Source organism: Dermacentor silvarum, chromosome 10, assembly GCF_013339745.2.
Source record: "Dermacentor silvarum isolate Dsil-2018 chromosome 10, BIME_Dsil_1.4, whole genome shotgun sequence".
Taxonomy (NCBI): domain Eukaryota; kingdom Metazoa; phylum Arthropoda; class Arachnida; order Ixodida; family Ixodidae; genus Dermacentor; species Dermacentor silvarum.
In genome coordinates, this window is record NC_051163.1 from 123,758,447 (window position 1) to 123,770,448 (window position 12,002).

The following is a 12,002-nucleotide window of genomic DNA, read 5'->3' on the forward strand; positions in this document are numbered from 1 at the left end:
GAGCTTCACTTTAGGAATATTCACCTTATGCTGCAAAATTGTAGGAGTCATGAGGGATGTGGGTTTATGAAGTTAGGAAATTTGCAGGTGCAAGTTGGAATCATCTAGAGCAAGACAGGGGTAATTGGAGATGGCAGGGAGAGGCCTTCGTCCTGCAGTGGACATAAATATAGGCTGATGATGATGATGATGTTTGAAAATATAAGGTTGGTCAGTTTAATGCGACAGTTGACCGTAAACTGTCGCTTAAGCATCCGATGTCCAGCCGTTCCTGCGAATGTCTGCAAAGTCTTCTTTCAAGTGAAATATTTATATTGAGTGCAGTAGAAAATGATGTTGTACAGAGGGGCCAGTTAGTGATCAGCTTTTAAAGTTGTGCTTAATAGAGCCACCTGGTATTGAAGTGCCTCGTTTTTCGGTCTACCGGCAGTTAATATCATGTTGACTACGGTGAAATCATGTTTGCTCTCTGAATAACTGAGTGAATGTGTCATTCAATGTTCGCAGACATCAAACATAATTATTACGAATCGAGTGCAAAAATACTGCACTCAATTTAAGATACGGGAGGGTGGGCTTCCGCAGCAGAAGCGTATATAGAAATACGCGTACTTATAAAGGGTGTCCCAACTCTCATGCATCAAACTTAAAAAATATGCAAATACCACGTAGCTGGACAGAACCAAGGGAATGTAGCTTGCCGTCGCTTGGAGATACTCAGATATTTTGTTGCGTTCTGCCTAATTAGATCATTAGTCTTAATTATTCAACTTCTCAAATATTATAATTACATGAAAAGTGTCAATGAGAAAATTGTAGAGCAACATGAAAAAGTCCGTATACAGCTTTCTGTTGCTCAATAGGTGTTACTTAAAAGTGTTTTTCCGAGCGTGAAAGAAGCCCGGGAATACATGCAAAGTTGCCACACGACTGGCCGCTAGAGGCACTTTGCGTGTAATCGCGGGCTTTATTCGCACTCGGAAAAACACTTTTACGTCGCACGTATTGAGCAACAGAAAGCTCTATATGGACTTTTTCATGTTGCTCTACAATTTTCTCATTGACACTTTTTACGTAATTATAATATTTTAAAAGTTGAATAATTAATTAGGAGTCATGATCTAATTAGGGGGAATGCAAAAAATAATCTGAGCATCTCCAAACGACGGCAATCAACATTAGCTTGGTTCTGTACAGCTACGTGGCATTTGCATATTTTAAATCTTGGTGGATGATACTTGAGACACCCTGTATAGATGGAAGCCGAAATATCAAGTTGTTTACGTGTGTGCTAGCGAACTCGCATTTCATACTTGGTACCCTGCTTTGAGAAAGTGTGGACCTCCACGCTATTGCCTCAAACTATTCAGAGTCAACTTGTTTGATACTGCGTTGTTATAAGCAAACAGTAACCCTTAGCAGAAATGGCGAGCCTATTAATGCGCTTTGTAGATTAAGAAATGCTGCAGAGTATTTTACTAGAGCTGAAAATGACCGTTTTGTCTTTATTTCAGATCTAAGGAAAAACAAGACAAGGTAATTAAACTATCCTACTTGCATCCAGAGTTGCAACTCAACGACGTCTGGGTCGGCTCAACTCGATCTTGCTTTTGTTTTTCAGACACAAGTACAAATTACTGTAGAAGACACAAGTGCTGACGATGGGAGCGCGAAAAACCCAGGTGAGAAGAGTGCAGAACGAGATTTTGAAAGTAAATAACAGATAACACGAAAGCGAAGGAATTACGGCCACTTATTTCAAGTGAAATGAAACTTTTCCTTTTATGTGCAGCGTTTTGTTTTGAGCCCGAGTTAAATGTTAGCTGTGTCGTCAGTGTTGTAGCATTGCTTTATGGCCAAGCCATATAGATAAGCCGAGCTTCGGGACAGAATTACAGTCTTGATGAGACAGATGGCGGAGAGTGGTCAAGACAAATGTCTGCGATTGCTTTTAAATGTAATAACATTTCATTGGAGGTACTTCCATCTATGGCTTATAACTTCAGATAGAAGCGGCCGTAAAATTTGAGCTTGCAGTCTTTTCCGCGTCGAAGGTTAGCAACGAATAATTTCTCTGAGAGCGCAATGTCTGCTCTTAAGGGGATATGCGGGGCTAAAATCAGTTTTCCCCCAGAATTGCGCATTTTATTATTTTGTTTGGTTTGGAATTTAAAGCGTAGAAAGAAGCTCCACGACAAGTTTGGTTATCTGCGTGATGGAAAATAAAGTGATTTTTTTTTTCAATTTGCATATTTTGGCCTATTCGCGCTTCCAGGAAAACTATCGCCTTGAAACTGCAAAGGCCAAAACATTTTTAATTGTTTCTGGGCTGAAAATTTGTCAAGAACAAGCCTATGGACATCTTGAATTTCCATACTGCTTCTATCGAGAAAGAACTATAAAGTTCTGGATCACAGTAACAAAAAGAAGAAAAAAAGACTCAAGTTCTTCAAGAAATGTTTCAGAAGTTTTCAAGTGATACAGTCTTTACAGAAGAAGGCACAAAATTACAATAAGCTACCCCTGTACTGCAATATTGGACATTCAGAAAATATTTATTGATGAAAAATATATCTAACTTTACAATTTCTGAAATGATTATCACATTAGGAACATCCCTGTTTTTTTTTCTTCTATTTGCGCTAGTGTAATCAAGTTTACTAAATGTTTTAACGACAATAAGACGAAACTTCCTGCCGAATTTTGATAAAATTGGCATGTCAGTTCAAAAGTTCACCTTTCGGCCACGCATCCCCCTTAGAAGCAAACATAGATATCCCATAAATGGGTGTAGTGAGTCGGATGAACGTAAGGAACTCCTCGCAATATTTGTTCCACCAATTAGGGTCTAAGGTTTGCAATTTCACAAACAATAGTTTCATGTTTCGGTGAGAAATGTATATCCTCATAAGCAGTTTTTATTGCAACGATGCAAACGCAATCTGGTTTCAGCTCCGCAAGAACGAGCATGTCAACATAAAGTATCACGATTTAATTGTTGGAGGTGACAGCCGCGGGGCATTCTGGACTGCTTCTTTTGATGCAGCAATCGCGTCTCGTTCTACGGGTGATTAGCCTGGTGCAAAACGTTTAACTATCGGCGTGCTCTTGAAACGGTGGGTCGCAACCATTACGTCCACTTAGCGCCTGCAGGAAGTCGACGTCCTGGCGATGCTGTCAGTTGAGGCGCAGTCTCATCAATGGGTTGAATGCGACTCGATCTTGTTTTTGTTTTTCTGACACAAAGTCCCATTGGTGCCGATACGCTTTTTTTACATATTTTTATAACAACATTTCTCGTGCATTTTGTAACGTTTTTCGGAGCTCACACCCTCCCCAGCCCGTCGGCACACAATCCTTCCGTCCACATAACGAGCTCTGGCTTGTGAAATTGCGGGGAGTAGCGGCGGAGGCTTTACCAAATACCAATCCCTAATGTGGAGAAGACAGCTATGACGGCACTTGTGTCTTTTCATTTTGTTTCTTTTTTATGTCAGTCACACTTTTAGAAATATCTTTTTAGGTACCCCTGAAGCACTATACAAACAGCCAATCACACTTTTAGAAAAAGTCTTTAGATAACCCCTAAGCAATATACCAAGCAGAACGACCGATTTCTTAATGTCTAGTTAGTGAAGCACTGATTGCATCGTACAACCCAGGAGCATCGACGCAGCTGACCGGCAGCCGCTTTATGGTACGGAAAGCTGAGTGCGCAAACCACGTGACGCAGAAAACCGAGGACAACGCGGTTCTCTGCAAATGTCCTTGTTTTTACGTCCGTGTCTCTCTCTCTCTCTCTTTCTTATACAATTTATTTATTTCTTTGCCTCTTTTCTCTCTCTCTCCGTTTCTGCCTCTGCAGTTGACCAAGAGGAAAGCGACGATGACGATGATGACGGTAGCGACGAGGAGGACGACGACGACGACGAAGACGACGACGAAGATTACGGGGACGAAGAGGAGGACGTTGGGGACGAGGAAGACGAAGAAGACGAGGAGGATGAGGAAGAGCTGGACGAGGAGGAGGTGGAGTCTGATGAAGAGTCCGTCAGATCGGCGCGCCCGCGCCGCATGTCTGAACTCAACATCAAGACCAAGATCCGGCCCATCCCCAAGGCCAGCTCTTTCTTCATCTTCTCGCACGACAACAGGCAAGTGCTGTTTGGTACTAGAGCGTACTGTGCGGGACACTGTTGAAGTAAACGCGCGGTTCAGGCCTCGACGGCGCTCAATCGACTGGTGACAGTTTACGGGGCACTCTGCGGTCGTTTTGTAAGGAACGAACAACGAATACCGCAAGTGGCCTTCCACAACGTCTCCTGCTTGCGCGTACACGTTCCCTGTGCTCGCCTACTCCGCGTACCCGCTAGCTTTAACAGTGGACGTGACTGTAACTGTACGATGGGAGGCAGAGAACTTCCTGAAGTTTAGGGTACGTTGGGGCACAGTTCTTTCATATGGACATAAATGTACCATGATTTCGTGTAATGACAACATATTTGTGATTTGATTCAGTCGGAGTTTCACCCTTGCTCTGGCACGAGAAATTTTGGTTTAAGTTATGCATCGCCAAAAATCGTTTCTTTCCTTCAGAGGACGGCATTATACAACAGCCAGCAAGGATGCTAGATAAACGACTTTAGCTACAACGCGCAGCGAAACTCGTTAACAGAAACAAGGCATACGAAATGATTTCAGCGCTTGCCTTTCAAGAGCAGATACAACCTGCAAATATAGAGATGTTTTTGATCTGGAATACTTGTTTCTGTGTTTATTTGTGTGTTAATACTGCTTGTCCTGGAAAAAGCCACTCCAGGAGTAAAAACACAGAACACCGAACATATATCACTTTCATATAAAACATAACATCGGGTGTGAAAATATAGCAGTAGGCAATGATAGAAAGGTTGTGAACTCTATTTTCTTCATTAACAACCTGTTACTAAACTATAAGTATCTTAACATATTTGGTTTAGTAACAAAGGCATGCTAAATACTGACCTTCATCTACAATAACCTGAAGTTACAATGTTACGAGTAAGTACAATTCTGATTAAGCATGCATGAACGGATTGGTTTATTGACGTTTATTAGAGTATATTATTCTTGCCTTCAAATGTTTTATGTGACGCTCAGTGGCTGAACGCGCTCTGCTCCCTTTTATTACTATGCGTAGGTATTACGAAAAGCCTAACACTTTTTTGTCGCACTGGGTGTTCTAACTCTCCGACAGATTTCGTATCCTCTGCCACAAGATAATCAACCACAGTTACTTTGGCAACTTCATTCTTGTGTGCATTCTCGTCAGCAGTGGTATGCTCGCCGCGGAGGACCCGCTTCGCTCAAACACACACCGGAACACGGTCAGTACGTCTTTGTCTGGCGGATTGTCGAATAGGTGGTGCCCAAACCTTCGTCTCCATGACGTGTTTAAGGCTCCGAAATTTCTTCTGGCACGTGCAGTTAGCAAAAGTATGGCCTGCGAGATCTTTTTGTTACTCAGAGGCAACGATCACGGAGGCGTGGATTTTCACACCACCTATTTTTCTCGGCCATTTAATGCTCAATGTAATATAGGCTTGTAGTAACTGACGTTGATATCGTAGTGCGATAAAGTGTATTTAAATATTGCTTGAACACACTTTACCTCTGTCAGTATTCTATTACAATTTGAATTTTTCATCCTCAGGTGTCCTCTGAGGCTGACAGGTGCTTTTTGAATTAAGCGGAAGCAAAATATTTTTTTTTTGTGGGATACCGCCATCTCAGTTGTAAAACATTGCAGGGCTGGCACATAAGAAATAGATGAGTGCATTAAAGAGAATAAAGAATAAACGAAAAGCGCAACTTGAGGAATCGGTCAGAATAGTGGGGTAAACACTGAGACAATTATACAAGCACTAACATGAAATGTCATTAGGAAGTTGCTTAGCAAACTCTTTATCTGGCGTTCTTTTTGTGCTCTATCCAGAATATTTAATTTTTATATTGTGCCAGGGAAACAAACTACTGAGAGGAGCCGAAGTATGGCTCTCAGTATGTTAAGCGGATTTGTGCGCGTCGGGTGGGATGTTCGATTGTGATTCTACAACACGTAGAAGTCCATGTTCACGTTCTATCAGACCGTTCTACTCTGAATGTTGTAAATCTTTAAATCAGTAGAAGACATATATGTAGTGCAGTTACGAGCGAACGCTTGCAATGTGTTCTATTAGTGACATCGCATATGCGAAATAAAATGTGTTGTGATTTTTCGATCGTCATCGCTACATGACACTTAGTGCACTTGCTCATTTTATTTCTATATTTCCTTCAGTAACACTGAAGTGTGTGCATTTCTCTCTTTCAGATTCTGAATTACTTCGACTACTTTTTTACCACTGTTTTTACCATTGAGATCACGCTCAAGGTAAGCTTTGAACTCCTTGGAAAGTGTATAACGCGTTATTTTATTTTCAAAGAAACGAGCAATTTCTTTAACCGTAGCTGCGTTTTATTCCCCTGTGAAATAATTTCTCGTTTTTTATTAGACTATCAGTGACTTGTATTTCAGGTTCCCATACGTTCACTTTTTTCGCAGCCACTTTCAGACACGCAAGGAAAACGAACACTGAGTGCGCTCTTGTCGAGTGCCATTACCGACTTTTATAAGTACGTAAAAAAGCTGCAAATATCGATGACATAGTAAAAGGAGCAGAACAATTCTATACTGACCTGTACAGTTCTCAGAGCAGACAAGCTGCTTATATTCGAAGTAGGATACAGAATACAGAGGCTCCTTTTATAACTGGCGATGAAGTTAGAAGGGCCTTGCAAGACTCAGGGAAAAGCGGCTGGAGAAGATGGAATAACAGTCGACTTACTAAGAGACGGAGGAGATATTATGCTTGAAAAGCTTGTGGCCCTTTATACGCAATGCCTTACAACTTCAAGTGCCCCAGAGAACTGGAAGAATGCCAACATTATACCGATTCATAAGAAGGGAAGACCTTAGAGAATGAAAAAAATTATAGGCCCATTAGCTGGCTTTCAGTATTGTATAAAATATTCACCAAAATAATTTCCAATATAATCAGAGCAACATTTCAATCAACCAAGAGAACAGGCTGGCTTCAGGAAGAGATATTCTGCATAGGTCACATCCATGTCATCAATCAGGTAATCTAGAAATATGCGGAGTACAATAAACCCCTCTATATGGCGTTCATGGATTATGAAAAGGCATTTGATTCCGTAGAGATACCAGCAGTCATAGAGGCATCGCGTAATCAAGGATTACAGGAGGCGTACGTGAATAGCTTGGCAAATGTTTACAAAGATCCCACAGCTACCTTGGCTCTCTACAAGAAAAGTAGAAAGTTACCTATCAAGAAAGGGTTCACGCAAGGAGAGACAATATCTCCAATGCTATTCACTGCAGGCTTAGAAGAAGTATTCAAGCTCTTAGACTGGGAAGGCTTAGGAGTGAGAATCAACGGCGAATATCTCAGCAACCTTCGGTTTGCAAACGACATTGCGCTGCGCACCAACAATGGGGACAAAAACAGCAAATGATTGAGGACCTCAATCGAGAAAGTGTAAGAATTGGGTTGAAGATTATTATGCAGAAGACAAAGATAATGTTTAATAGCCCGGCAAGGGAACAAGAATTCAGAATCGCAAGTCAGCCTCTAGAGTCTGTAAAGCAGTACGTTTATCTAAGTCATTACTCACAGGGGACCATGATCATGAGAAGAAAATTTACAGAATAAAATTGGGTTGGAGTACATACGGCAGACATTGCCAAATCCTGAATGGGAGCTTACCACTGTCGTTGAAAAGAAAAGTGTACAACCATTGCATTCTACCGGTGCTAGCATATGTGGCCGAACCTTGGAGGCTAACAAAGAAGCTCGAGAACAAGTTAAGGATCGCACAAATATCTGTGGAACGAAAAATGTTAGGCCTAACGTTAAGAGACAGGAAGTGTGAATCAGAAAGCAAACTGGGGTAGTCGATATTCTAGTTGACATTAAGAGGAAAAAATGGAGCTGGGCAGGCCGTGTAATGCGTAGGATGGATAACCGGTGTACAGTTAGAGTTTCAGAATGGATACCAAGAGAAGGGAAGTGCGGTCGAGGACGGCAGAAAACTAGGTGGGTTGCTGAAGTTAGGAAATTTGCAGGCGCAAGTTGGGGAATCAGCTAGCGCAAGACGGGGGTAATTGGAGGTCGCAGGGAGAGGCCTTCGTCCTGCAGTGGGCATAAAAATAGGCTGAGATGATGATGATCAAGAAAGCTGCAGAAGCTCAATTATATTGGAACTATCTATAAACCATGTGATATGGTTTTCCGTATTTGTAGTGTTGTTCAAAAGGCTCACCGTTTTTCTCCTGGTATTGTTGCGTTCTGAGTTTGCTCCTAACCATAGAAACATACTAAATATTTGAATGTGTGGCCTAAAAAATATCACATGTGCACCAGTTGCCAATATCTGTATTCTGTTTTCTAAACACATTTTTACAGATAGTAGCTCCTTGTAAGTACAGTTTGTTTTCAGTGAGAATATTTCCGGCCGCTTTATCAAGCATGACAATACCTGAAAGCTGACGACGCGTCGTTCTCTTTTTAGACTTTGAAGAAAGAGCATTTAGGTACTATTAATATTCGAATTACTATTCCGCAGATATGCTTACATGCCATACGTGTAATTGGAGTTACGTGTTCTTTCAACATTCTTTTAAAGCGACGCTGTCTTTGGGAATCCTACCGGACTTTCCTGACCATGGCTGCTGGATGCCGCTTCTGTCCTATCGAATAACTGAAGTGCATGCCCGATGGTGGGGTGGAAAATTGGTGCCTCAGCACGATTAGACCACAATCGCACGTAAACTTCTATCGTGCCAACCCCAACTAACTCTTTGAGATAATCGCCGCGTGTACCACGTTGTGTAGCACGGGCGCGCGAGAGCGCATGCGCGAGGGCCAGTTTCCTCCACGCCAAGGACGTTGGAATGAAATGGGCAAATTGATAGGATTTGATTAAGCAAACGGGGCTCGCTTCACATCAATTCCAAAATGCGTGCTGCATCTATATAATTTTAATGCGTAAGCATTGGGATTGTCAAAGTGAAAAAAATCATTCACCGATGAATTCGATGCTTCCTAATTCGAAATTTGAGCGCAGGTCAAATTTGCACTAGTTGCGTCGACTTGCGTTGATACGCAAGTTGCGTCGACAAATTCCACCACTTGCGTCGCTCATTGTTCAGAAAGAAAGCATGAACAAGGGAACACACGGCTCGCGCGCAGCGCTTTCTTTAGCGGCAGCAGCGCAGGCGAAGTAGCGCATGCGCAATGGGGCCGAAGCCCATGCCAGCGCTTTGTTTCCATATGTGGTATCGCCGGACGCGCTCGCCGCATCCCTTAGTAATGACGTCATCGGTAATCGCGTGACGGCGCATTGCGGTGCTGTCTCGTAGCGGGTCTCCGCCGCGGAACTCGTCTCGTGCGGCACTCCGCTTTCCTTTTCACCCTTTCGCCATACTCCCCTCCCACTTTGTGCGAATCTGGAAATGTGAATATTCGCCATGTTTGCTGCGAATTCGTACTTCGGATTTGTTCCTGTCGAAGTCTCAGTGACCGGAGCTTCTTTCACCGTTTCGTGCAGGTGATAGCGTACGGGGTGATTCTGCACAAAGGGTCCTTCTGCAGGAGTTACTTCAACCTCCTCGATGTCCTCGTCGTCTGCGTGTCGCTCATCTCGTTCGGCTTCGGGTCAGTGACTGCCCGACGGCTCTTTCAGGGCTGTTTCGTACATTGAATGTGATATCCGTTGTGTATTGGCTGTGACACTGAAATAATAAAGCAGCAGCCAGATTACAATGTGTCTGACAATTTCTTTTATAATTGCGAGTAAATCAGAAAGAAAGGACAGTTACATTCCGATACAGTGACGTCAGTTTTATTCTACAACAATAAAAGCACATTAGGCTTTTCCTTTTCTTTTTTTAATTCTGTTCTTTAGAGTTTTTATTTTGGCCTCGTAGTTCACGTATCAGTATCTGCTTATAGTCCATGTGCACCACTTATGGCACTAACAGAAACATTTGGTTTGCTCTGAACTTGTAGCCCGGATTTCTTCCTGTTGAAGTCCTACTGCATGGTTTGTAGTTCGTAACACACTTAGCATCGTTATTTGTGTGATTCGTCCGAACATTTAGTTGTACCAAGCAGTGAAAGAAATGCACGTCGCCTTTCTTGTTTCTCCAAAGAAGCCATGAGCTAAAATATAAATATAGTATTCTCGGTTTTTGGTTATCTGCTCAGCTCTTCGTTGGCGAGGAGTGCCTGATTACATACTATTTTGTTTTTCAGGCAAAGGAGACAAGCAAAAAATTCTGAGTGCTATATTGGACAATGCGAACCGTGAAACGCAATTTCATTAAATTTTCATGACAACAATGTAACTGTTAGCGCTTGGTATTTGTGTAAATTGGTTAGAAGAGAAACGGAAGTCGTTGTAAAAGGACTTGATGACCACAGAAAACAAAAGGAAAGGGAATGCTCGTTAAGGCAGAAAGCTGGGCTAGTTGCTGACGAGCATAATAACACATGATTACTAGCGTAACAAGACAGGGACTAAAGAAAGAACACCGGAATGCTCGACGGGCATCATAAGTCCAACCAAGCGTTACCATGACGTTCAGTGAAATCCGCATTAAGGACTGCTGTCGCTTGCCGTAGGAAATGCGAAATATGGTCCATCATATAGCTGATCAGCGTTCACGTAGCCGTGTGCAAGCGGGATTCATAGCAATTTTTGTCAAGTTTATCTCCGCGTACGTACATTTCATCCATGTCAGACCACAGTTTTAAGGTAGAAGTGCTTACTTGCCATACGAGATTCCTTAGCGAATGTTTCACTCTTTGAGCAAATGTCGACTGGTACCACTTTTTTGTTTGAACTACTCTCATCCCGGATTGTAAAAACTGCTGCTGTTTACCCTGCTTTTTGTCAAATTGAATGCGCATGTATTTCTGTTTTCACCACTCATTTCTTAACGCGTTTTGACCTTGAGGGCGCTTGAAGTAAGTGAGTAAATAAATAAATACATATATAAGCAGTATAAGTTTGTCTAATCTTGCAGTTGCATTCCAACTTGTTTAACTTGACATTGTGGAACTGCACAACATAATGAGATTTCGGGACGCCACTTTTCAAGGAAAAACTTGCGGACTTCATTTCAGTTCAGTTCAGTTTATTATTCATTCACACAGTTATTTACACAAGATATAATATATTTGCCTCAGTTCAGCTTTTTTAGCGTCATTCATTGTTTACGATATGACGAAAACCATGTACGAGATCTACTGCTCAAGTTTATTTAGTGATAGGCTTCCCGGAAACATTTTGCTTAGAATGGATATGTATTGAGCTTTGGCGTTTTCAGTTATGACTTTCACCAATGACTGGCGAACACCGACACTAACTGCTGCCGTCACTTCTTTTGCAGAGATGGGACCATCTCTGTAGTGAAAATCCTTCGTGTCTGTCGCGTGCTTCGTCCACTGAGGGCCATCAATAGGGCTAAAGGTCTAAAGGTGAGAGTTCGATTGCGCCACCTTGAAGACATGTTTGAAGAGTTTATCATGTTCCTGAGCTGAGCATTGAGGGTGTACAATTGCCAGCTAGACTATTCTCCCTAATGCAGCCAGACACTTTTCTGTATACATCCCTGCCTTCGCTCTTTCTTTTTTTCGCCCTATGTGTCTCGCCTATTCTGGCTTTTTCGTGTCCTTTCATGTGGAGAGACAAGTGAGTTCGTACCGAGATTGTGATACGTCAGAGTAATCTTTGATATACTTACGAATCAGGAAAATCACCGTACGTACGTCGCTTAGGTTATAAGATGCTGGCGGTTAAAGATAATGGTGAAGTTGGAGCTACGTTCCCTCAAAAGCGCCCATCTAACCTTTTCAAGCACCAGACGCACGCGTACTTCAAGCTTAACCTTACTT

General features: G+C 42.3%; 1 protein-coding gene across 1 annotated transcript in view; it reads left to right on the top strand.

The window, feature by feature from the left end:
• The window catches only part of LOC119466573 (muscle calcium channel subunit alpha-1), a 456,872-nt gene that overhangs the window by 364,286 nt on the left and 80,584 nt on the right, over positions 1 to 12,002 (top strand). The window contains exons 19-25 of the mRNA XM_049657014.1: positions 1,515 to 1,536; positions 1,622 to 1,682; positions 3,866 to 4,154; positions 5,237 to 5,366; positions 6,353 to 6,412; positions 9,652 to 9,758; positions 11,498 to 11,585. Coding sequence (XP_049512971.1) covers positions 1,515 to 1,536; positions 1,622 to 1,682; positions 3,866 to 4,154; positions 5,237 to 5,366; positions 6,353 to 6,412; positions 9,652 to 9,758; positions 11,498 to 11,585 — 757 coding nt within the window. The remainder of the gene's footprint in view (positions 1 to 1,514; positions 1,537 to 1,621; positions 1,683 to 3,865; positions 4,155 to 5,236; positions 5,367 to 6,352; positions 6,413 to 9,651; positions 9,759 to 11,497; positions 11,586 to 12,002) is intronic.